General features: G+C 43.0%; 1 protein-coding gene across 1 annotated transcript in view; it reads right to left on the reverse strand.

The window, feature by feature from the left end:
• The window catches only part of TRPM1 (transient receptor potential cation channel subfamily M member 1), a 62,795-nt gene that overhangs the window by 25,404 nt on the left and 9,924 nt on the right, over positions 1-27,467 (reverse strand). The window contains exons 7-17 of the mRNA XM_065906053.1: positions 26,125-26,299; positions 25,140-25,263; positions 23,930-24,002; positions 22,946-23,046; positions 18,152-18,325; positions 17,851-17,985; positions 16,952-17,002; positions 13,404-13,544; positions 12,306-12,335; positions 7,423-7,715; positions 5,621-5,849 (exon numbers count right to left, since the gene is read on the reverse strand). Coding sequence (XP_065762125.1) covers positions 5,621-5,849; positions 7,423-7,715; positions 12,306-12,335; positions 13,404-13,544; positions 16,952-17,002; positions 17,851-17,985; positions 18,152-18,325; positions 22,946-23,046; positions 23,930-24,002; positions 25,140-25,263; positions 26,125-26,299 — 1,526 coding nt within the window. The remainder of the gene's footprint in view (positions 1-5,620; positions 5,850-7,422; positions 7,716-12,305; positions 12,336-13,403; positions 13,545-16,951; positions 17,003-17,850; positions 17,986-18,151; positions 18,326-22,945; positions 23,047-23,929; positions 24,003-25,139; positions 25,264-26,124; positions 26,300-27,467) is intronic.

A 27,467-nucleotide genomic window follows, 5' to 3' on the forward strand; every position in this document is an offset into this window, starting at 1 on the left:
GAGAAATGTGAACAACCACCACATTGTTCAAGATGAACAGCAAGCAGGATGATATGGAATCCTAGCTTAAAAAGTAAAGATCTTACATTGAGTTTCAAAGCAGGTAATTTTTTAAAGTAAAATATAGTAAGTAATGGTACCTCATTGTAGTTTTGATTTGCATTTCTCTGATAATGAGTGATGTTGAGCATCTTTTCATGTGTTTGTTAGCCATCTGTATGTCTTCTTTGGAGAAATGTCTGTTTAGATCTTTGGTCCATTTTTTGATTGGGTCATTTATTTTTTTGGAATTGAGCTGCAGGAGTTGCTTGTATATTTTTGAGATTAATCCTTTGTCTGTTGCTTCATTTGCTATTATTTTCTCCCAATCTGAGGGCTGTCTTTTCACCTTACTTATAGTTTCCTTTGTTGTGCAAAAGCTTTTAAGTTTCATTAGGTCCTATTTGTTTATATTTGCTTTTATTTCCAATATTCTGGGAGGTGGGTCAAGTAAAAATTAATTAATTAGACCAAAATATTTTAAATAGAAATAACTTAGATGTAAATGTGAATATATGGGCCAAGGGTTGGAAGACGACCGTGCTCCTGAAAGAAGGATTTGTGAATGTACTTAGTCCCATTGAACTGTATAGTTAGATAAGGCTAAAATAGTGTGTTTTATATTATGTGACTTTAATCACAATAATAAAAAACATTTAAAAACAAAAAAGGAAAAAAAACCCAAAGGTTTTCTGAAGAACTAGGAATTCTGCCTCAAGAATGTAATATAGAAATCCTGATTTCTGTATTACAGATTCAGATTTACCAGTCCTCATACTCAATCATGTGCGTCGATTCTATAAAATAAATAAATAAATTGGTTCTGTTCTTCTGGGGAAAATAGAAAGAAAGAAAGAAGAACTTAACATGGGCTCAGCCTAGACAACAAAAGGATGGCCTAACCTATAAATGGAGACCTCTGTCATTTTTTTAAAAACCACGTTTCTGTTTTTATTTTTTAATTTTTTAGCCACTCTGGACAGCATGTGGGATTTTAGTTCTCTGGCCAGGGATCGAACCCCCAGCCCCTGTACTGGAACTGTGGAGTTTTGACTGCTGGACCACCAGGGAAGCCCCACTCTTGCCATTTTTATCACTGCTGTGCTGTGTGTCTCCAATACTAAGCTGTTTCCAATGTTAAGTCCTAATTTTTAAAAAAAATTCCCCTCAGCCATCCATTATTAAGAACACCACAAAGGGGCTATTTCTACCATATACTAAAAATTATGTTATAAAACACTAATAATTAAAACAGTGTAGTACAGGTATATAAAGAGACCAAACAGTGGAGCAGAATGGAAGGATCCAGGAAAAGATTCAAATACACTTGTGAGACAAATACCACATCCAATGAGAGGAGTAAAGATGACTATGTAATGCATGTTATTGAGAGTCTGTGTGATCATTTATAAAATAATTAAGTTGGATCCATATCTCACACAATCACTAGAATAACTCTGTCTAGCTCAATAATTTCATGAAAGAAAATAGGGTAGGGGGATGCATACAGAGACAATGAAACAACTAAGAATCATCACATGAGAATTGTTTCATAAATAGAGGAGAAAGCCTTTCTAATGATGCTCCCAAATCAAGACACAATCAAAGCAAAGATCAATAGATCTTGTACTTAAATCACAAACTTCTGCACAGCAAAAACACATCACAACCACAGTAAAAAACAACTCATGGGAAAATATACTTGCAGCTCTTGACACAGGAAAAGGGCCAATCTTTCTAATTAGGAAAGATCTCCTAGACGTCAAGAAGGAAACTTCTAACAGCCCAGCAAAAAAATGGGCAAAAGCAGTGAACTTAGGGACATTTGTGTTTACAGCAAATGGGCTCATTTTCACTCATAAGAGATATTCAGGGACTTTTCAGATGGTTCAGTGGTTTGATCCCTGGTCAGGGAACTAAGATCCCAGCTGAAGCATGGCCAAAAATAAAATAACAATAAAGAAACTGATAGCATCTTTTAAAAAAAAAAGTGGGGGCGGGATGAAAGACATTCAAAGAAACTATGCAAAGATCTCATTTTTTACCATTAGATTGTAAAAATTCCAATGTGTGCTCACACACCATATTGGTGGGATTGTGGGAAAATTCTCTGCACAATGGTGGGGGGCGGTGGACACTTCCACAGAAGGAAAGGTTATCAAAATCACAAGTCCAGATCCCCATGGGGCCAACAGCTCCCCTTCTGGATGTTCACTTAGCAGACATGTGAGGCACAATGTGTGTTCAAGAGCAGCCATGGTGGCCATGAGTGTAGCACCCCCAGGGGTGAGTGACTTGCACTGGGGACTGGCCTGAGCTGTGATAGTCCACCGTAAAGGAAAACAGGGGAAGCAGGTAAGAATGAAGGAATGTTCTATGTTGTAATACAGAAAGAGTTCCCAGAGGAAGTGGGAAAAAACGGTACATAACAATGACTATGTCAACCTTTGTGAAAAAGAAAAAACAGTAAGTATATTTAATTCACCACGAAAAGAAAAGAGAGTATTCATATTAGTTTTACATATGGAAATATACACAAGAAACAAATATCAGTGGTTGCCACTGGGTGGAATAGGCCACATGGGGGACAGGGGTTAGCAGGGAGATTTGTCACACTTTAAACAGTTTTATTTTTATTTTTTTGATGTGCACCATTTTCAAAGTCTTTATTGAATGTGTTACAATATTGCTTCTGTATTATGTTTTGATTTTTGGGCCCAGAGGCATGTGGAATCTTAGCTCCTTAACCAGGGATGGAACCAGGGATTGAACCCACACTTGAAAGGTGAAGTTTTAACCACTGGACTGCCAGGGAAGTCCCATAAACAGTTTTAATTTTTTAATATGTGCATATGATATGAACTAGTCAAAGAATTAAATTAAAAAAAACAATCCTGGCTTTACAATAATTACATATTTATATTGCAAATTAAAAATGCTTTGAAGGAAATTTGATGCTTACAAATATTTATACCTATGGATAGACATTATATTAAAAAAAAGCATTAGGTTAAAAAAAGAAAAGGAAGAGATTGCAAAACACCCACCAAATCTCAAAAACTTAGTACAAAAAAAGAATATAGACTATCTCATTAGTGATATTTTTCCTTTCGAAAACATTTTGTACCTACTGGTTTAAATCAATAAATCAATATATTACTAAAATTAACTTCAGGACTTCCCAGGTGGTCCAGTGGCTAAGACTCCATGCTCCTAATGCAGGAGGCTCAGGTTGTCCCCCTGGTCAGGGAACTAGATTCCACATGCTGCAACTAAAAGGTCCCACGTGCCTCAAGGAAGACTGAAGATCCTGCATGCTGCAACTAAGACCCAGTGCTGCCAAATAAACAAATAATTTTTAAAAGTTAACTTTAACTGTTTCTTTTTTACTTTCTACAACATACTTGAAAAACTTTCTATAGCTATTAAAAATCTTTTTGTAAAGGGAAAATCTAAAGTTTAAATTTAAAGCACATTTGTGCTTTATTTCTGTTGGACAGTGCTGCTGAAGACAATACAGTTTAATCTCACTCTTTAAAATTCTGGCATGTTTAAAAAATTGCTTTTTAGTAATATGTTCAACTACTTTTTTTCTTTTTTAGCTGTGCCAGGTAGCATGTGGGATCTTAGATTCCCGACCAGGGATTGAACCAGAGTCCCCTGCATTGGGAGCCTAAAGTCTTAACCACTGGACCACCAGGGAAGTCCTGGTGAACTTTTAGTACATATGTTTGTTTATGGTACATATATAAACAAGCTCTGTTTGTTTATGGGTTGAAGAGCTGGAACATATGGACCTGTAGACTTGATCACAGAGTGGACTTGGGGATGCTCCTCAGCCCTTCTTATCTTCTGCCACTTGGCAGCTGCATGTTGAGGCTGGACCAGACCTTGGCTGTTGTTGTTGTTTTTTAATTTTATTGAAGCATATTTGATTTACAATATTGGGCTTAATTTCTGCTGTGCAGCAAATTGACTCTGTTATACATATATTCTTTTTCATATTTTTTTCTATCATGATTTACTACAGAATATTGAATATAGTTCCCTGAGCTGTACAGTGGGACCTTGTTGCTTATACATACTATATAGGCTAGTTTGCATCTGCTAATTCCAAACATCCAGTCCTTCCCTCACCCACCATCCCATCCCCCTTGGCAACCACAAGTCTGTTCTCTATGTCTGTGAGTCTGATTCTGGTTTGTAGATATATTCAGTATAGAGGTTCTTCAATAAACTAAAAATAGAGTTGCCAAATGATTCGGCAGGCCCACTCCTGGGCATATATCTGAACAAAACTATAATTCGAAAAGATACATGCACCCCAATGTTTGTTCATTGCAGCACTGTTAACAATAGTCAGGACATGGAAGCAACATAAATATCCATCAACAAAAAAATGGATAAAGAAGATGTAGTACATATATACAATGGAATACTACTCAGCCATAAATGCCAATTATAGCAACATGAATGAACCTAGATATTACATGGGCTGCTCTGGTGTCTCATCAGTAAAGGATCCACCTGTAACACAGGAAACATGGGTTCTATCCCTGGGTTGTGAAAATCCAGTGGTGAAGGAAATGGCAACCCACTCCAGTATTCTTGCCTGGGAAATCCTATGGACAGAGGAACCTGGTGAGATACAGCCCATGAGGTCACAAAGAGTCAGACACAACTGAGCCATTAAACAACAATGACAGGGATTATCACACTTAGTGAAGTTAGTCAGACAGATATCATATAATGTCATTCACATGTGGAATCTAGAAAAAGAATATAAATGAATTTATTTACAGAACAGAAATAGACTCACAGACATAGAAAACAAACTTATGTTTAATAAAGCCAAAGCAAGGAGGGATAAACGAGGAGTTTGGGATTAGCAGATACAAACTATTATATTAAAATACTTTTAAAATACTTTTAATATAATAGTAAAACTATTATTACATAATAGCATTATGTAATATTACATAATAGCATTATGTAATATTACATAATACTATGTATAAAATAGATAATCAACAAGGACCTACTGTATAGTACAGGGAACTATGCTCAAAAACCTATAATGGAAGAAGTTGTAAAAAAGGAATATATATATATATAACTGATTCACTTCGCTGTATACCTGAAACTAACACAACATTGTAAATCAACTATATTTCAATAAAAATTAACAATAAAATGATAGCAAGTACTTTCAGAGTCATAAGGTAATCTATAAGAACAGAGCTCAGGTGCCTGCCTTAGTGGTGGGTGGATGGTCAGGGGTGCACAACTCGTTAGAGTGGATGCCATGCCCACAAGCTAGTCTTGCTGCAGGTTGGGCTCTGGCGTTAGACCACCCATGTTCAGGTGCTGCCCCTCACCTTACTGCTGGGATCCTAGGTGAGTCCCTTCATCTCAAAGCTTCAGGTTCTCCATCTGTAAGGCAAGGATTGCCACAGGGTCTCCCTCCCAGGGTTGTTCAGAGTCGTGGATGAAATAATCCACAGACAGTGTTTAGCTCAGCCAGGCAGAGAGTCAGAGCCCACAGGTGTCACTTGTCACTACACAGCCAGGTCACAGGTACCTTCAGTCCAGGGTTCTTCCTCATCCGCAGCCTCCCCATCCACATGTCTGTCAGCAGCATCTGGCTGCAGGTGTGGGCGATGAAGTCCCGGTGTTTGGCTGCCACAGCCAGTTTGAGGCAGGTCGAATTGCTCCAGTTTTTCAGCTCGTACGTCAGTAGTTTCATGGCGATCTGCTCATCGTGCTTGTAGGACTGGTCCAGGAGCTCCACAGCCAGCTGGCCAAAGTCTCTGCCGAGACACAGACGGGAGCGGGTGAGGCAGTGACAGCCACACACTTTGTTAGAGAGCCATGTCCATGGGGACATCAAGGAGACACAGGACACAGAGTCCTTGACTCCCTGTCCTCTTCCAGCAGGGAGCTCCTTGGATGTCCCCAAGCAGACAGCCAGGGGCCAGGGTCCGTGCTCAGCCATGTCGGAGGCTTACTTCTGGAGGCCCCATGAGGACAAGTCAGCAGGTTAATAAGTCTGGGGAGCCCTGGCTTAGAGAAGTGTGTCCACAGTTTCATGAGTTTTACCTCCAGGTGCCCCACCGAGTTCTCACAGGGAAGATGGGAGGAGAATCCCCTCATACTGCCAGCCTGGGGGCGGGGGGGGGGGGACGGGGGGGCGGCGACCATTCTGAACTATGCCTAGAGCACTCTGTTCTTCCTAACAAAGCCTGCCCTGGGGAAAACTAGCTAACCAGAGTTCAACCTATTGGTGTTTTATCAGAGCCTGACTGAGCTGAGGGTAGGGAAATACCTAGCTCCAGCCCCCTGTAGCCATCCTGTCCTACCCCTAAGAGGTCATTGGGAAGATCAAGTCCAAGGGCATAGGTTCACTAAGGCTGTACTCCTCTGAATGCATGTTTCCTTATGAAAATCAGTTTTGTTGTCTTTGCATTTAAGTTGTGTTTCCCAGAAAAAGAATCATGGACATAGAGAACACAGCAATGACTGCCAACTGGAACTGAGGAAGGGAGGGGGTGGGTAGTTGAGGTTAGGAGACAGAAGCTTTTTTATATAGGATGCATAAATAGCAAGGTCCTACTGTATAGCACAGGGAACTAAATTCAGTATCCTATGATAAACTATAATAGAAAAGAATATAAAAAAGAATCACATATATATGTATATACTTTGTTGTACAGCAGAAATTAACACAACATTGTAAATAGCTATATTTTAATAAAGATATACTGTCTAAAATTATTTTTCCACAAATATCATGTATTAATGTATGTATGTGGAATCTAGAAAAATGGTATAGTTGATCTTATTTGCAAAGCAGAAATAGAGACACAGACATAGGGAAAAAATATGGATGCCAAGGAGGAAGGGAGGGTGAAATGAATCAGGAGATTGGGGTTGACATATATACATAACTAGGTATAAAATAGATAACTAATGAGAACCTACTGTATAGCACAGGGAACTCTACTCAGTGCTCTACGGTGACCTGAATGGGAAGTAAATCCAAAAAAGAGGGGATACACATATAAGTGTAACTGATTCTTTTTGCTATACAGCAGAAAGTAACATGACATTGTGAAGCAACTATACTCCCATAAAAATTAATTAATAAAAAATTGCATTTCCATAGTTTGCACAAGAAGACAGTCGACAAAAACAATGATGGTCCAGAAATGCCTCAGAAAGACAGAAGGAAAAATACTGACACAATGAACAAAGCGTTTGATGAACAAGCTTTAAATGTGATGATACTTAAGTGAGAACCACATTTGCCACCCTTCCTGGAAAAGGGGTGGTTCTCAGGACACCTGGGTCTCCCTGAGCTCTACGTCCCCTCCAGACACTCACTTTGAATTGTTGTCCAAGTCCTGGGAGATGTCGTCCACCAGCTCGCTCTCGGAGGACTCGTGGGCCATGGACTTGTAGAGCTTGCATGCCACCAGGGCCTTGGCCATGCTCTCCTCCCCGCGCTGCCAGAGGAAGACCGCCATCTTTTGGCGCTTCATCAGCACAGCCCACACCATCAGCTCGTGGAAGGGGTACTGGAATCGACTCACGGCCGGGTCATCCACATCAATGTCCAACTCCTCCTCCTTTTTCTTCTTCTTCTTTTTCTTCCCTTTGGCTGGTGGCTCGTCATCCTGAGGGGAGAGAAACACCTTAACTGTGGTTCTGCCATAAACATGCAGTAAAGGGTTTCACAACCAATTGGAAGAAGGGAAACCTTGCTGTCTGCGGGAACAGAGAGACTTCTTAAGTACATCTGTGTGTCCACCCATCATATGAATTCTTTTGAAAAGATGCACATGTTTATTATGAGAAGTAAACCATTGAAAATCAAATGAGCTGAAAAGGCGTAATACTGTATGAAGTTTATACTCCTGGGTTGGCAGGTTTTTGTGTTTTTTTTCTAGAAGGCTCTAAAAATTGAAGAGAAACTGCAAAACTGAAAACAAAGAAAACACTTCAATCAAAATCACCCCATAGGAAAGATAAAGCACAAAACTCATTTCCTGAGGGATGTCTTTAAATATCAACACTCTGAACCAGAGATTAATAGAAAAAATGTAGAAGTAGGTAGAGAAAAATATCTTGGTTTTCTACCAATGGTTTGGGCTTCCCAGGTGGCTCAGTGGTAAAGAATCCACCTACCAATGCAGGAGATGCAGGAGACACAGGTTTGATCTCTGGATTGGGAAGATCCCCTGGAGGAGGAAATGGCAACTCATTCTAGTATTCTTGGTTGGAGCATCCTATGGACAGAGGAGCCTGAAGGCCTACAGTCCATGTGATCTCAAAAAATCAGACATGACTGAGCATGCACACACATCTACCAAGAGTTTAAGGAAGCAGGAGTTCTATTTTGAATGAGATTTGTCTTTTCATGGACGTGTTATAAATAGAAGGCCAATGCTTTCCATTTCCAAGGGATTATGAGGGGTGATTCTAATAATAAAGCAGGATCCTAAAGGAAGGCATTAATGACTGGGAGAACTGGTGGTGAAACATGCATGTTGCATGGAATCATTCAGAAAACTAAGATCATGGCATCTGGTCCCATCACTTCATGGCAAATAGATGGGAAACAATGGAAACAGTGACAGATGTTATTTTTTGGGGTTCCAAAATCACTGCTGATGGTGATTGCAACCATGAAATTAAAAGACACTTGCTCCTTGGAAGAAAAGCTATGACCAACCTAGACAACATATTAAAAAGCAGAGACATTTCTTTGCCAACAAAGGTTCGTCTAGTCAAAGCTATGGTTTTTCCAGTAGTCATGTATGGATGTGAGAGTTGAACTGCAAAGAAATCTGAGCACCAAAGAATTGATACTTTTGAACTGTGGTGTTGGAGAAGACTCTTGGGAGTCCCTTGGACGGCAAGGAGGTCCAACCAGTCAATCTTAAAGGAAACCAGTCCGAATATTTGTTGGAAGGACTGATGTTGAAGCTGAAACTCCAATACTTTGGCCACCTGATGAGAAGAGCTGACTTATTTGAAAAGACCCTGATGCTGGGAAAGATTGAGGGCAGGAGGAGAAGGGGATGACAGAGGATGAGATGGTTGGATGGCATCATCGACTCAATAGACATGGGTTTGGGTGGACTCCGGGAGTTGGTGATGGACAGGGAGGCCTGGTGTGCTGCGGTTCATGGGGTCACAAAGAGTCGGACACGACTGAGTGACTGAACTGAACTGATCCAGGCTGAGGATCCAGTACCCAATAGGATAACAGAAATGGATCTCTGCTCTTTTGCAAATAGCTTTCTCATCAGTGACCTTCTTTTATTCTCACACTGATCCTGAGAGGTTCTTAATGTCTTCCAGTCAGTCAGATAAGGAAGTTGTGGCTTAACGTCTGAATAATTTGCCCACATTCACATGAATGGAGTGGCTGGGCATGGGGCAGGAAAAGGGGTGGAGCCTGACTCGTCAATTCTTATGGCAAGTAGTTCATGACTAAACCAAGTTTTATAACCTCATTATGAGGTATTCTGATGTTTTTATTGAAACTATCATATCTTGCCTTGAATTTAAATGTTTTTGTTCTAATTTGTCCCAGTAAAACTGCAGTTTCAGTCATTTAGGGAATATTGAAATTAAAAAGGAAATGTAGCTTTATTTTCAAGATTATATCAAGTCAAATAAAAATCCACTAAGGACTAATGAAAAATTGTAAAACAGAGTTTTTTTCACCACACTACAAGGCATTCAGGACCTTAGTTCCCTGACTCGGGATCAAAACTATGCCCCCTGCAGTGGAAGTGCAGTCCTAACCACTGGAGTCTGCCAGGGAAGTCCAAACAGAAACCCCTTTAATCCTACCTTTCCATAGTATATTATTAAAATATTAATTGTATGCAACTTCTCATAAAATAATTTTAATATTGCTATAGGCAGAAAATAACCGACAAGGTGTTCATTTCCCTAAAGTGCATGAAGAGACACAAAGCAACAAGTAAAAGAGAAGCAACCCAATAGAATAACAAAAGATATGAACTGGAAGTTAAGACGAAATGAATCCATCCACAATCACAAATAATAGTAAGAGCCTCTAAACACCCCTCAGTCAGAAATTAACTTGAAAAAACTAGTACATATAGAAGCAAATTGAATAATAAAATTACTAAGTTTGATCTGACAGTATGCTGAAAGCGAAAGTCATTCAGTCCTGTCCGACTCTTTGTGACCCCATGGACTGACTATACAGTTCAGGGAATTCTCCAGGTCAGAATACTGGAGTGGAGTATGAAGTGAAGTGAAGTGAAGTCGCTCAGTCGTGTCTGACTCTTTGCAACCCCGTGGATTGTAGCCTACCAGGCTCCTCCATCCATGGGATTCTCAGTGAAGGGAGTGGAGTATACTGGAGTGGAAATAGTGGAGTATTTCCCTTTTCCAGGGGATCTTCCCAACCCAGGGATTGAGCCCAGGTCTCCTGCAGAGAAGTATATAATTGTGTCCAACAAACTGAGAATATACATTTGTTTCCACACACATGGATCATTAACAAAATTCCACCTGGCATTATACCCCAATTCTTTTGAGATTTTCAATCTCAACAAGTTCTAGATATTGGAAATCATATAGCCTACATCCAAAGAGTAATACTAGAAATCAATGAGACTAAGATAACCACAATAACAAAAGTCTGTATCTAGGCAACTTAAAATATGCTTATAAATAACTCTTGGATTAAAGAGGAAATTATAAACTGTTTAGAAATGAATATCAATAAAAGCTCTACTTACCGAAACCTGTAGGGTACCATGAAAAACAATGCTCAGAGAAAAACGTATACTCTTCATGAATTTATTGTATAAGGAATATTGAAAATGGGCAAACTTCACTTTCAAATTGAGTCAATAAAAATAATACAATAACTCCATACAAAGTATATGGAGGGAATGAATAAAAATTAAAATATATTAATAAAATAGAAAACAGAAAAAAAGAAAGTTGCTGAATTAAGCAAAAATACCAATGAAATCCAAAGACAGGTATGGTTAAGAATAAAGGGTGGAGATATAAAAAAAACAAAAAACTGGAACAAGATTTGGTACACAACTAAAGATACAGAGTAGACTGAAAGAATTAAAATACTCTGTAAAGGTTTATGGGGCTTCCCAGGTGGCTCAGTGGTAAAGAATCCCCCTGCCAATGCAGGAGACATGGCTTCAATCCCTGGGTCAGGAAGATCCCCTGAAGAAAAAAATGGCAGCCCACTCCAGTATTCTTGTCTGGGAAATCTCACGGACAGAGGAGCCTGGCAGGCTACAGTCCATCGGGTCACAAAGAGTAGGACACAACTGAGAGACTAAACAGCAATAAAGATTACAACAGTGAACTTGAAAGTCTAGATGAAGTAAATTGTTTTCTATGAAAATATAATTGACCAAAGCTGACTCCAGAAAATAGAAAGCCTCTATGAACTCCTATTATAAAAGTTATTACTAAGGTGGTGAAAAATGGGCCTCTGACAACAAGACTGGACAGGTTATTATATAGGAGAGTTCCGCCAAGGCTTCATCCAGTAGATAAACCCTATGTGATACAACCAATCCGAGAGACTAAGGGATTATGCAACTCCGACTTTCATAACCCTTCTAGTTATGCTGAAGGTCAGTGTCAACTGTGAACAAGAATCAAAACCTTCTACCCTGAATCCATACAGAAATTGGGATGCTACTTAACTCCTGAATTTATTTGAGAAGAATCTTTATAATACTCAGTCTTAATATTGTATTATGGTACTTCCTCTACTCGTTTGTGTATTTTCATGTCTAGTGATTTGTTCTTAAGTTCCCTTGTTAAGGTTATTTCTGGATATTTTTGTCCCATTATGAGGAAACTTTGTTGATTTTCCTGGACTTTCTAGATACAAAATATTTTTCTGCCAATAATAATTTACTCCTTCTTTTATGTATTCTTCCTTTATTTATGTTTTCATGTGGTAAAATTTCCAGAACACTTTTAAAAACCAGAGGGGATAATGATGCCAACAATAGTGGGTGAGCTTGAGTTGTTCTTAATTTTAATAAAAGTCAGTTGGGTGGCTTTTACCTTTTAAAAAAATGTCTATGACCTTTGAATATAATCTGACTAAATCATCCAAGTAACTCTTGGTATGTGGTGAAGTGGATTTATTCATGGAAAAAAAATTTTATGTTAAATACAAAATGAAGAGGCTGCATGATACCATGAAACCACTGGAAACAAGTCCTACTTACTTCCATTCCCAGAAGTTTGAGAGCTTTCGGCTGCATAATGAAAAGGGAGGGAAAAAAATTCAATGGAATCAGATAACTGAAGTTACAATACTGTGAGTTGTACATTAGTGATATTGCTAGTAGATTAATAATAGATTAAAAAGTACTTTGGGTAGGGAGGTTCAAGAGGGAGGGAACATATACATATACCTATGGTGAATTCGTGTTGATATATGGCAGAAATATTGTATTGTAATATTGTAAAGCAATTAATACTGTACAACACAATATTATGAAGTAATTATCCTCCAATTAAAAATAAATAAAATTTTTAAAGTACTTTGTATAATTAACAATGAAGGACAAATCTAAGGAAAGCATTTGTCCTTCACAGTTCATGATATAAAGTACTCTTTCATCTATTAAAATCTATTTTCCTTTCCTCTGCTTCTGTCATCCCAGGTCAGGTGAGGAGACAGACGTGCAGACACAGGACCCCCACCCCAGGGAGAACCAGAGAAGTTCACCCACAGAAGCACAGACACTGAGCTATGGGGCTCTGAGTGGGGCGAAGGGAGGGCTTCATGGGAGGTCTCACACATGAGTTGGGCCTGGGATACACATGGGGTTTTGAAGTGGGGAGACACAGCTGACATGTTAGTAGAGTTTGTTCTGAAAGTGGTACATGGTCACCCACAACAGGGTGTGGATAATGAGGGAGAGTCTTAGACGCTTCGATCAGGAGCTTGACGGTGATTCCTCGGGCACTGGGGAGCCTTGGGAGTTTGTGAGCAGGGAATGCCCCGTCAGGATCCTCATTTTGGAGGATCAGGGTGGCTCCAGAGGTAGGAAGCATGGAAGAAAGCAGAGACAAAGGAGCCCAGGAGGAAGACAGCTGTGAACAAAGGATGGGGCAGGTGCAAGTGCTGGGCTATGGGCCTGATGGGTGGAGGGAAGAAAGATGCTTCACACCGAAAGCCACTGCAGGAGGACTGGAAGGTGTGGGGGGGATGGGGTAATGAGTTTGGCCTTGAACAGGCTGAGTTATTGTGGGGGTGAGCAAGGAACCATGTGTGACCGTGGGAGCCACAGAATAACTGCGTGTCCACTGAGCTCTACCCTCTTGGGTCCAAACAGGTTGTTGTAGAGGGTCCGGAAGCTCTTGCGCGTGTAGTTGCAGCGGTAGGCGCCACCCATGAGGTACTCCAGTACAAGCCCGATGTCTATGAGGCTGATGTGGTAGTCAGGAGGAAGGTTGCCCTGTAAGGAAAGGAGCCATGTCTCAGGCCCTGCGAGAAGGTACCTGTGGCCTGGACTGCATCACACACCTTGGCGTCGTGGCCACCCCTGCTGGCGATGTGGGTGTTAACGGAAACAATGGGACATTAAACAATCTTCTATCTGTTACTACAGGATGGAGGGAGATAAGAGAGTGAACCATGTTCCAGAAAATAGGTTAAACTTCCCCATGAGATGAGTTAGAAACCCACAGGGCTGTAGGGGAGAGGCCTGGGCTTGTCTGTGCGCTTGGACAGAATGACCAGTAATGTGCATTTAAACATAAAGGAAAGAGGGACCTTCCCAGTGGTCCAGAGGTTGAAACTCTGCCTGCCACTGCAGGGGGCACCATTATAGTCCCCGATCTGGAAACTGAGGCCCCACATGCAACAGAGTGAGGCCAAAAAATAAAAATAAAGAATATATATATAAAGAATGTATATGTATGTATAACTACACCAGTTTGCTGTACAGCAGAAAATAACACAACATTGTAAATCAACTACACTTCAATAAAAAATTGATTAAGGGAAAAAATCATTGAGGACAGATGGTGTAGCTGGTACAAGTCTTCCTTGATGTGAGTAGATTTGCCCTGTTGAGAAGGTGCTTTGACAGCTGCTTGCAGGGGTGAAGGTGTCTTCAGGGGCTGGCGTCCAGATTTTCTACAGAAGGAGGGAGTGAGCGCATGATGGGCAGGAGGACTCTGTGAAAGGTAGGGGAGGACAGGACACTCCTGGGACTGGGACCCTTTGAAGAAACCTCCATGTGGTACCCCAGGATTTTCTGAGGGACCCCAAAGGCTTCAGTAAGAACACAAACTACCTGAGGTGGCTGGGAGCTCGTGAAGGGGCAGACTTCTGCTGCAGAATGGATGAGGCTGTGTTAAGATGAAGGCAGGGTGTGGGCAGAAGGGAGAGGAATTGAGAGCATCCATACACCTGTAAGCCAGTCACTCATGCCTCTGGGCAGCTGGCTGATCCAGGAGGCAGAGCTGACCCATCCATTATAAAGATGCTATGCAAAAACAAACAAACAAAGGATGCTATGCTATGTGGCATCTCTAGCTTGGTTAACTTCCTGCAGCTGAAATGATGGCAGAAACCTGGGGTCCATCCCATTGAGACTCTATTGTTGTTATTTAGTCACTAGTCGTGTTTGACTCTTTGTGACCCCATGGACTGCAACCCGCCAGGCTTCTCTGTCCATAGGATTCTCCAGGCAAGAATACTGGAGTGGTTGCCATTTCCTTCTCCACTCATGGAGACTACACTTTTCGAATGTCCTCCTTGGGCACAGGGACCTCATCCTTCACTCAGGCTTTGCAAGTCTGTTCAGCCCCCATCGTGATCCTTGATCAAGTCAGGGATTTCACATGAGGGGACAAGATACAGCTCTGCCTCGGTGAGCTTGTTGTTTGTGGAGGGGAGGGGTTAAGGGCCAAGCCACCCAAATCTCGACACAGCAGCATCTTCAGACCCCCACTCTGCCTGGGTGGGCAGGTGAGAAAGGGCTTCCTGGGGAGGGTAACACTGAGGCAGAGCAGGGGCTGCTGCAGCCGAGGGTGGAGAGCACTGGAGATATGATCATGCTCGGCCCCAGGACAGAACACATGAGTGTGAGGCAGACCCCGTATGGTGGGCATGTGATGGGCCCAGTGGATGTAAGTGTCTTAGAAGGAGCCTTAACTTCATGAGATGTGGGAGGCTTTCAAGCGAGGGTGTCCTGTGTCTGTGGAGGGCAGGAGAAAAACGATTGAAGCCACTTAAGTGAGACCTGGTTGGTTGGGTCTACACTTGAGTAGCAGTGGCTTTTGACTCTCAGCGCTTCCAAAACTAAGAAATCTGGGAAAGTGGGAAACAAGGGCAGGGCAATCCCTAGTCCCTCTTGGTTCCCAGATCCAATGATTCTGCTCTGATCCAGCGAGCATTTGTGAGATAGGCTGGGACCAGGGACCCTTCACTGCAATGCTTGCACCTGGACACACCTCTCCTTGAACAACAATATACAAAGAAACTGTGTGGGACTAAAAATAATTGTATGCATGTGCAGTTGGGGCAAATTCTGGACCCAAAAGATACAAAGAGACCAAAAATTGCAACTGCCTCTTTTGAGAAGCCTGGAGCAAAAGCAGGGTACTGTCCCCTTCACACAGCACCACCTAAGAAGTGAGCAACCCACCTAAGTCACTCCTTCAGCCCGACCCTGGACACACACCTACTCTCACTCCACTGCCTAAGGAACCAGCTTGCCCTTCCTCAGGGAGCAAGCAAGGGAAACTGTAGGTTGTTCTCACTCCCCACTGCTGCAGCAAGAACCCCAATAAAGCCTCACCTGAATTCCTTGTCTGGCCTCTAGTCCATCTCTATTGATTGAGGAAGCTCAAGAAGCCAGATTTGTAACATTTGTAGTAAACGCCACATTCTCACATCAGTAGAATCAGATATGTTTGAAGTCTGACCAGTCTGTCTGGGACTCTGACTGAAGGCCCTTTCCTCCGGTTTGAGTTGTTCCCTCCTGCTCAGAACACGAACACCCGTCCTGCACTCCGTGTGCCAGGGGTTGCTTCTGGCAGCATGAATCATTCTGTGTTAACCTGGTCTGATCCTCCAGCCTGCGGCGGGCAGCAGGACGCCAGAAACTCCACGACAGAACAGGGAGTAGATGGGATCCTACAAGAGTGTAAGGGGTTGTAGTCCTGGAAAGGATGGTGGGGCCATGAAGTGGAGGTGTCTATCACTGTCTAATGAGGAAACAGGGCCAAGAAAAACTGTTGCATGGGACACGCAGATTGACATGAGGCCTGTCCTGCTAGGATTTCTGGAAAGAGGCACAGGGAAGGAGTGAGAGTAAATCTGAAACCTGTAGAGCACGGGGGCCCTGGGCAGCAGAGAGGAACTTGCTGTCCCCCCCAGCCTCCACCCCTGGCCAGGGCCAACCTACCACCAAACAGTCATTTAGCGCAAGCCAATTGTGTGTGGGATGAACACCATACTTGAAGAAGATGACATTTGAAAAAAGCAAACTCTTTTTATGGAAAGAGGAATTCATGATTTCTTATGCCGCCAATAAAATGACACCACATTTGGAAATTTAAAAATTGCTTTAGAAAATGTCTTATTGAAAGAAGTCAACAGGTAAACAACTAGAGAACAGCGGACTGGGACTTGCCTGGTGGTCCTAGGGTTAAGACACCAAACTCCCAATGCAGGGGGCACAGGTTCAATCCCTTGTCAGGGAACTAGACCCCACATGCTGCATGGTATGTAACCAAAAATTAAATAAATAAAACAAATAAATCTTGAAATAGCTCATTATATATATATATATATATATATATATATATATATATATATGAACAAAAGCAAAGACAAAAAGAGAAGACTGACCTTTTTTACATCCCTCACCAGCAAATGAAGTGTATTGGGTGGACCCAGTCTCTGAAAGAGAAGCATTCAGCCATATTAAACATGTTTTTCTCTTCAACTCGTACAGCAAAATCTGACTCTATAGAATTAATGAATTTGTGAAAGCTGGGATGTCATCCACTATCAGCCTATGTCTTTTACAACATAGGACTGGTCATGGGTAAGAAGTATCCCACATGTTCAACAATATGTTAAATACCTTTTATCAAATTATTTTAAAAAGAATCTCTCAGGGCACCATATCGTCCTAAAAGCTCACCAAGTTTTAGCAAGCAACGGCTCACTTCTATGACTTAAAATTTTAGAACAAGGGAGGAAATGTACATCTCAAAATTCATATGGTGATAATACAAGCCAAGAGGATTTCATCCAAACACTGTGATTCTCATTTCGGGAGCTCCTTGTTGTGTAAACTCAATTTTCCATTTTTATCAAAGCCTCATAAAAAGTGGTAGTCCCCAGGAACAAATGACTGCTCACTCCAGGAACTTTGCACTCTGCTAATGACTCCAGGAGCTAGACTCTTCCTTTGTAGAAACTTATCCTCATGCACCATCCCTGAGTTAATGGTACAGATGGGGTGGGGGGCTGGGTAGCCTGGCAGAGGTGGGTGAGAATGGGACCCTCGCCGAGCCCACTGGTCAGGCGAGAACACTGGCCCTTAAATATTGCATGCTTAGACACTCAGTCATGTCTGACTCTTTGCGACCCCTAAGACTGTAGCCCACCAGGCTCCTTTGTCCTTGGGATTCTTCAGGCAAGAATAGCTGAGTGGGTTGCCATTTCCCTCTCTCTTCCACTAAAGCCATGTTCTGATGGGGCTAGCTCCCCTTCACTCTCCCTCCTTCGCAATCACTCACTGTGTTATAAAGCTCTTCCAGCCTCGGGATGGTGAGAAAATGTTGCATGTTGACTCCATTTTCAATCAGGAGCTTCACAAAGTCCACACGGTCTAAGACCAGTGCGTCCAGCATGGCCTGCTCCAGAGCATTCACCTGCGTGAGCCCGGGAGAGGGGCGTGAGTACCTGGGGGGTGGTGGGTAGGGGCAAGTTCACAGGGCAGCTGAGGAGGCTGCGAGAACTGTACCCTCCCCTCGAGGAGGGTGACTGGCTCCGAGGTCCCTGTGAGCGTAGAAAAGGGATCAGAGCTGTCCCACCTACCCAGTTCAGCAGCTCAAGCTTCCGGGGGTCAGTTTCTTCCTCCACCTCCTCCTTCACCTTCCCTTTCTTCTTGCCTTTTCCTTTTCCTCTTGCCGCCTTGGTGGTCGCCGTAGGTGGCTTCTTCTCCTTCTCTGTAGCCTTGCTATCCGTCGGCGGTGCCAGGCTTCCCAGGGGCTGCAGTTGAAGCAGGCAGGGTTGGGAAAGGGATTAAAGCTTCCCCTTGTCCCAGGACCAGCGCCTCCCCTCTGCATGCACATGTGCGCGCACACACACGTCCAGGTACACAGGAGCACAAACATGCACACACAGATCACATGCACACACACATTCGTGCAAGCATGAGCACACAGACTCAGACATGCACACAGGCAACACAGGCACACATGCGTGTGAGCACACACGCACTTAGCTGTCACAGGCCAGGTTGACTTGTGGCAAAGACCCTGATCTCGCGACCCTCTATTACTTATATGCTTGAAGTACATTCATGTACTTTAAGTGGCTGTTTCAGTTGATGTGTGTTTTTGTCCAAAAGAAAGGGTGCTGAGAGGTAAATTCAAAGGCGCCAAAGAGAAGTGTCTGTAGAAACTGATGGAAATGAGAGAAAACAACTGTGAGAGGCTGGAGATGACAGGTGAAACCACAGATACTTGTGTGGAGAGAAGCCTGGACTGAAGTCTTCTGGGTGTAACTGACAGGCACATGTTTCCAGAGAAACAAGGGCCTTTGAAAGATACTATAAGAAAGGGAATTCCACTCAATGGACAGTAATAAAAGAATAGTCCTGATGATGTAAGGAATATGCTAAGAAGAAAAGAGAGAATCAATTGGAAATGCAAGGGAGGGGCTTTAGGTGGCTCTGTGGTAAAGAATCTGCCTGCCAGTGTAGGAGATACAGGTTTGATCCCTCGTCCGGGAAGATCCCACATGCCACGGAGCAACAAATCCCATGTGCCCCAACTACTGAGCCTGTGCTCTAGAGCCTGTCCTCCACAACAAGAGAAACCACTGTAATGAGAAGCCTGTGCACCACAACTAGAGAGTAGCCCCCACATGCTGCAACTAGAGAAAGTCCACGTGCAGCAATGAAGGCCCAGGACAGTCAACAATACATAAATAAATAAAATTATTTTTTAAAAAAGAAATGCAAGGGAGAGCAAACATCTATCTATTCATATAATGCATGGTCCAAATATGAAGGAAGCTCAAAGGTCGCATAATTTAAACAATGGATGGACTGTAAGAACCGTCATGCTTGTTGTGTTTTCCTTTGTATGGCCCTGGTGACTCACCCAGAGTTACTTTTCTTTCTCTTTGAGTTCAGCTGTAATGTTAGGCTCAGCTGTGAACAATCTGTACAGAATCACAGTAAAATCTGCTGGTTTTTCCATTTTTAGAGTTAACATAAAGACCTAGTATGGAGGATGGAGGAGGGCAAAATGAATAAAGATTGTTGAAAGGTACAAACTCCCAGTTATAAAATAAATGCCATGGGATGTCATGTACAACATGGTGACTACAGCTGATAATTCTGTGTTGTGTATTTGAAAGTTGCTAAGGCAGTAGATCTTAAGAGGTCTCATCACAAGAAAAAAAATTGTAACTGTGTGTGGTGACGGATGGTAATTAGACACATTGTAGTGATTTCATAATATATACAAATATTGAATCATTATATTGTATACCTGAAACTAATATGTCATATGTCAATTATATCTCAATTAAAAACAAAATATAAACAAGGGCCTAATATATAGCACAGGGAACCATATTCAATGTCTTGTAACATGCATTAAACCTTCCCTGGTGGCTCAGCAGTAAAGAACCTGCCTGCCAATGCAGGAGATATGGGTTCAATTGCTGGGGCAGGACAATTCCCTGGAGAAGGAAATGGCAACCCACTCTAATATTCTTGCCTGGGAAATCTCACGGACAGAGGAGCCTGGTGGGCTACAGCCCACAGGGTCACAAATAGTCTGACACTACTGAGTGACTAAACTATAACAGCAACAAATAAGTATTAACGGGAAAGAATCTGAAAAAGAATAAATACAGATCTATACAAATATACAACTGAATCACTTTGCTGTACATGTGAAACTAACACAACATTATAAATCAATCATACTTCAATTTAAAAAATAAAGAAAAAAATATGTATGTCTCAAATGAGAATTACATTAGGAATTTGACACTTGTTCCTCCTTCAGTGAGAATATAAAATATATTTGATCATTAAATATATACCATAATGAGATACTACTACTTATCATTAAAGAAGATAAAATTTTTTAAAAACCTGCCAATGTCAAGAAACCCTTTTACATTGCTCAAGGGAATGTAAAATGCTACAGCTCCCTTGGAAAGCAGAACACAGGGACACTTGAGGGGCTTTCAGAGGTGGGCGTGAGGACTCTGCTTTTCATGGCATGCTCTGATTTGTTATTTGCTTTTCAAACCATATTTATGCATTCACTGAATAATAGAAATCAAAGAACACTAAGCAGCATGAAAATGGAAGTTGGAGAGAATTTAATGCCAACATAAGAGTGAAAAATGAAGTTATAAAATATTGACAGTATTGCTGAATTTTTCTAAGGGGAGGTGGTCATGAGTGATTGTTTCCTTCGTTTTGCTTATCTATATTTTCCACACTTTCTAGAAACCGCTTATTGCTTCTGTAACAGGAAAGTGGGTGCAGGCCATTGCTTCAGGCAGGCACCCTGTGTGTGTGGTGTGTTCCCCAGGTCAGGCCCTTTCTGTAATACTGAAAGCCTGGCTCTCTTGGTGTGGCTGACTCAGAGCTATGTCTTCAGAAAGCTGTCCCTTGAAGAGAAAAACCAACCAAGATCTGGGATTCCTCTTCCTGAGTAGACGGTCTCCAGAGCTCATGACACTGCCCTTCCTGCCAGCCCTGTCTCGGAGGTCTTAGCGTCTCTGCCTCATCACCACTCATGGAGCAGTTCACTTTGCTCTAAAATCCTTTACCAAGAGTAGACAAAGCAGGAGATTCAAAATGAAATTAAAATACGTAAGGTGTGGTAGTGTTTTTTAACTTGTGTAGTTCAATAAACAACATGCATAAACCACTCCCCAAACTTCTATCTTATTCCTTTAATACACTTCTCTGATTCCTTACCCCTGGAGGAAGAAATGGCAACCCACTCCAGTATTCTGGCCTAAAAAATTCCATGGGCAGAGGAGCCTGATGGGCTACAGTCCATGGGGTTGCAGAAAGTTGGACATGACTGAAGCCACTGAGCACACACGCACACACTGATTGCTTAAATTCTTCACACTAATTGGATAAAGGATAACTGTGAAAATGAAATGTACTTTGAAGGTACATGCCAGGCCTGTTTTGAGAAATAAGGTTTTTACCTTATTCATGTCAAACTCGACATGAACCCTCTAGATATTCCAAACCCCTTTTTGAAGCAGCAGAGCCCTAATTTTGCAAACAAAAATTTTCCCCAAGCCCTGATACACAAAACCTATCAAAGAAACTGCTTGTTAAAAAAAATAGTTTAAAAAAATTGAAGTATAGTTGATTTACAACGTTCTGCTAATTTCTGCTGCTGCTGCTGCTAAGTCGCTTCAGTCATGTCCGACTCTGCGACCCCCTAGACGGCAGCTCACCAGGCTCCTCCGTCCCTGGGATTCTGCTGTACAGGAAAGTGATTCAGTTATAAATATACACATATATTACATTTTAAAAATTCTTTTCCATTATGATTTATCCCAGGAGACTGAATAGAATTCCCTGAGATGTACAGTTGAACCTTGCTGTTTATCGATCCTAGATATAACACTTTGCATCTGCTAATCCCAAACTCCCAGTCCATCCTTCCCCTACTCCTGTCCCACATGGTAACCACAAGTTGTAAAGAAGCTGCTTTGATTGAAGGAGCAGGAGGCTGCTGAGAGCTATTCATCATGCCTGCTCATATCTGCACACACACGCCTCCACACCACACCCATGTACAACCACACACACACAAACACAGATCCCACAGACATACACTGCATGCACGGTAAACCACACACAACACATCCACACTGCACGGTAAACCACACACCACACATCCACACATACATTTCACACCCTACACACATACTGCACATAGACACACATATACAATATACCAAACCACATGCAAATACACCACATCACTACACACAAAGGTCACACACACAGTCCCCTAGCCCTCTGGGTTTCATGGGACATAGTTTAAAAATCAATGCTTTCAATGTAATCATTGTATTTCATTTTAATGAGCAATCTTCTTTCTTCTTCCTAAAAGTGTAAAAACCCAGGTTCACCAGCAATGATAAAATATTTAGTGCTCTTTATTCCAGAGCACTGGTTTGAATCTGAAGTTAGTGCCAGGAGCTCTTATTTCGTGCTGGTTCTTTGAAATGACACAGCAACATCTCCTAATAATCCTAATGACTAGACATTATTGGTGTTAATCGCTCAGTTGTGTCCGACTCTGCAACACCATGGGCTGTAGCCTGCCAGGCTCCTCTATTCATGGGATTCTCCAGGCAAGAATATTGGAGTGGGTTCTTGTGCCCTTCTCCAGGGGATCTTCCTGATCCAGGGATCAAATCACATCTTATGCATTGCAGGCAAATTCTTTACCATCTGAGCCACCAGGGAAGTGACCAGACATTGGGTCATCAGAAACCCCAGAAGATTTTCTGACATCCACAGTACAAGGCAGCTTGTACTAATACACCCTCTGTACAAAGTCATGACAAACAGTATAGATTGAAAACATTTAGTTTCACCGGCCAGCGGGGCCCAAAGACAAAGATCTGACTCCGAGCTATGTCCACACGGTTCCAAGCCAGTGCCAAGCTAAGCTGATCCGGAGCTGATGCATTTGTTCCTGGAAGGCAAGAGATGGGGCAGTTATCACCTCATTCCTGGACTGTGGCAGGTTGTGGGGGAAGGAGCTGGGCGGAGAGCATGGTCTTCCACAGGCTGGTTCAGCATCTCACCCTTTCTTCTGGCCCCCAAGTGACTCAGTTTTTTTGAAGAGCTGGCTGGGAGAAGGATGGAGGCAACCTCTTTCCATGCCAAGAAAGAGGTTTCTGTTCCCAGAGGGAACAGAGGAGGAAGCCAGTGACCCCAGTTTCCTATTCTGCAAGAGGGTAGGAGCTCTGGGGCCACCCAGACACCTGCCAGGCCAGGTCAAGGGGCGCTGCTCCTCCAGGTCAAAAGGGAGCACAGTCCAGCATACCAGCCCCTATTGCAGGGAGACCAGCTCAGTACCGCCAGGAGGCCGGGGTCCCAGAGGGGACCTCTGCCCCTCTCTCCTCCAGCACCCTCCCCTTCACAGTGGAGGAGGGAGGTGACCCCTCAAGCAGCCAGGTGGCAGCCTGTCGTTAGGAGAGTCTGGGAAAACTGATGAAGTGCTGTGAGACGCAGGGATCACAAATGAAAAATCATTTCATGCTTACCCTCTCTGAGCTGAAACCTGTCGTGAGCTAGTTACCAATGAAAACTGGTTCTTAGCCATCAAGAACCAGTGGTCCATTGCTCCCTCCTCCCAGAAAAGTCCCCCTCCAAAGAACCCACTTGGAGCCTCATCATATTACCACGGCTTTAGACTACAGTAACTCTAGGCAGCCTGGCCAGCTCAGGGTTCCATCCCCAGCAGACACATTTCCTGGTGGGAGGAGGTTGCAGGGGGAGGGTTTCCTGGCCAAGAGTGGGGCCTGGGGAGGCCAGCACAGAATGGACAGGAGGGGCCGTTTCCGAGAGCTCACCTTTCAGCAAGGCAGTTAAAATCGCCATCTCGATGTCTTGCTGACCCTCAGAACCCATCCTAAACACAGTGACCTGAAAATAGATTAATCATGAAAAGACTAAGTAAAGCAAAGTGGAAATTGAGAGGGAGAATTGGAATGTTGTTTTAAAAAAGGACCTCAGAGGCCAATGCTAAAACAACCATCCCCAGAGCAAGGGGATTTTCCATCAGGGCCTTCTGATTTCCAGAAGGGACAGCATTTTGAATCCTCACCTGGATCTTATTTTATTCTTCACCCCACCTGGAGCTGAGCCCATGCAGGACTTGCATGCTATTATCTAAATAGCTACTGAAAGTGACAAAGGCATCTCTACTCAGATTTGTGGGAAATTTGTAGATTTAAAATTTTGAAGAGTGCCTGTGTAACAAGAGTGCGTCTTCCTTGTAAGTATAATTAAGGAGGTAAAAGTCTTCCCAGGTGGCTCAGACTAAAGAATCTGCCTGCAATGTGGGAGACCCAGGTTCCATCCCTGGGATGGGAAGATCCCCTGGAGAAGGGAATGGCAACCCATTGCAATATTCTTGCCTGGAGAATCCCACGGACACAGGAGCCTGGAGGGCTACAGTCCATGGGGTCGCAGAGTCAGACACAACTGAGGGACTAACACTTTCACTTTCCCCTTGAAGGAGGCAAAGGGTAGAAAATAATGAGGGTGTTTGGTAGAATTTTCTAAGCACACCTGCAAGCATGGTATATGTCACTCCTCAGTGTTTTATTTATTTAATTTTTCTTATTTTTTTTTACTTTTTGGCTGCACTACACAGCATGTGGGATCTTAGTTCCCTGACCAGGGATCAAATCCAACCAAGCCCCCTGCAGTGAAAGCATGAAGTCTTAAGCATAGGGACCACGAGGGAAGTCCCTGTGACTCTAACACTTTAAATCTCACCGATGACATCAGCCTCAGAACTGGTGGGATGTGGCCTGAGGTGCCCTGACACACACAAGATCCAATGCACCTGTATCCCTACTCTGAGGAGAACCTGCCTGTGCTTTGCCTGCTTCCTTCACATGGACAGAACCGCCAGCTGGGTCAGGATCTGTAAACTGCCTCTTGGAAAAGCCTGAATGGAAATAGGAACAACTTCATCCTGCACACAGAGGCAGCATCAGAAAGGAAACAATTCTGTCTGTGGAGCTGCCTAGAGAATCCACTCAAAACACTCACCAGCTCTTTCTTCTTCATGCACTCCATGATCATCGCAAACAGTTGATGTGACTGTGTCTTGTTGTAATTAAACGTTTTCTGAATGGTGACTATAAGCTGGTCCCTGAGGGAGTCATTGATTATCCTGTTTGAAGGAGATGGGAAAAAGAAGAAAACACAGGTGAAATCCACATGAATAAATCTGTATGAGTCAGGGGTGCCCAGCTTCCAAGATCTCATAATGCCTGATGATCTGAGGTGGAGCTGATGTAATAATAATAAAGGGCACAATCAACATGATTGTGCTTAAATCATCCCAAAACCATCCCTCTGCCCCCTGTCCGTGGAAAAAAACTGTCTTCCACAAAACTGGTCTCAGGTGCTAAAAAGGTTGAGGACTGCTGAACATGATACTGTCTGGTATCTTTGGTTTGAAAATTAACCATTGGAGGATATTACAGGATACCAGGACAGGAGACCAAAAGGGACCACAGTCAACAGCTGCATTTACACTTGTCCTAAATTTCAGGCTGTGTGAGTGCTCAGTCACTAAGCTGTGTCTGACTCTTTGTGACCCCATGGACTGTAGCCCACCAGGCTCCTCTGTCCATGGGATTTCCCAACCAAGAATACTGGAGTGGTTGCTTTTTCCTACTCCAGGGGATCTTCCTGACCCAGGAATTGAACCTGAGTCTCCTGCATTGGCAGGCATATTCTTTACCACTGAGACAGCTAGCTGGGAAGTCCCAAATTTCAGGCTATTAGTTTGAAAACCTTAGAAGGGAAAATGAAATTGGGAGAGAATGTATACCCTCCTCCTGCCCCAGAAAGAACCCATAAAAACATTACTTCTGAGAGTACCCTCACTTACTGACCCTGGGAAGTAGGAGAGGAGAGCTAGAAAACCTTCCTTCTCTTGTGTTTTTGGGCTGGCTAGCCATACCACGATTCCTTCTGGACCTCGGCAGTTCAAACCCCACCCTTCCTAATAGGTCAGAGCTCCTACCCTCCTTCCTCCGAGTACTTGTGGGCAAAGGACAGGACGTCTGAGGCTCGGCCGCTGCCATCGCAGACCACCACGGGGACCGGGGGCTCTTCTCGGAGATATTCCAGGACGATGGAAACCACGTTCGGGCCCCCTTCCACCACAAGGCCTACGAGGGGCACGCCCTGCCCCAGCCCTGCAACACATACCACATCCAAGTTCAGACCACTGTCAAGGCCCCATCTGACCCCTTGCTCTGACCCCTTAAACATGCGGAAGAGGGAAACCCTTAGCCCTGGACAGGCACTTACAGAGGGTTAATTTTCACTGGGAGAGTTGAAGGCCCTCAGAATGTGATGACTTCTTTTATTTAAAGCCCACATCATAACCTTATTGGAAAAAACAGAGCCTTAAAATGATGAACTTGACAACACGTATGTGGTTCAACTGTATGTATCACTCATGTGGCTTACAAGGTGCTTCAGGGTGAGATGCGAGAAACATGGAAGATTCTTCTTGCTAAAAGAATACCTCCCTGCTGCCCTGTCCTGGGTGATGTTCCCACTCTGGGTGGCTGTCCCTTCAAGAATGACACTGCAGATGGTGTCTGGACCAGTGCTAGGAGAGCTCTGTTCTATAATACCAGCCTCACGTGAATTGGCCTTATGACCTGGGGCCGGTCACCAGGCCACCCTGAACTGCAGCAGACCGTCAGTAAGAGGTGAATCACCCCAGGGCCTCCTCTACCTCCTGAAGGAGCAATGGATGTAAAGTATAAGAAACTGTGAGGCTGTCAAATCAAGGTGTTCTGTCAACCTCAAGTGGTGTTATGAATGTGCAGTGTTGTTATAGTAGGTATAGTAGCTGTTGATTAGCCTCTAGTGCCTGGAATAGGCAGTGAGTTATCTAGGAGGGCAAAGCCATGGACCATCATTAGCTCCCCAGTTAATAACTTGTTCCCATAAAGAATCATATATATATGTGTATACACACACACACACACACACACACACACACACACACACACTTTGTTGTACAGCAGAAATTAACACAACATTGTGAATCAGCTATATTTCAATAAAAATATACTGATTAAAATTGTTTCCACAAACATCATATATATATGTGGAATCTAGAAAATTGGTACAGATGATCTTATTTGCAAAGCAGAAATAGAGACACAGACGTAGAGAAAAACCAAGAGGCGGGGGAGTAGGATGAATTGGGAGATTGAGATTGACATATATATACAACTAGGTATAAAATAGGTAACTAACAAGAACCTACTGGACAGCACAGGGGACTCTACTCAGTGCTCTATGGTGATCTGAAACATGTAAATCCATGGCTGATTCATGTCAATG

The sequence above is a fragment of the Muntiacus reevesi genome, chromosome 15 (genome assembly GCF_963930625.1).
Source record: "Muntiacus reevesi chromosome 15, mMunRee1.1, whole genome shotgun sequence".
NCBI lineage: Eukaryota > Metazoa > Chordata > Mammalia > Artiodactyla > Cervidae > Muntiacus > Muntiacus reevesi.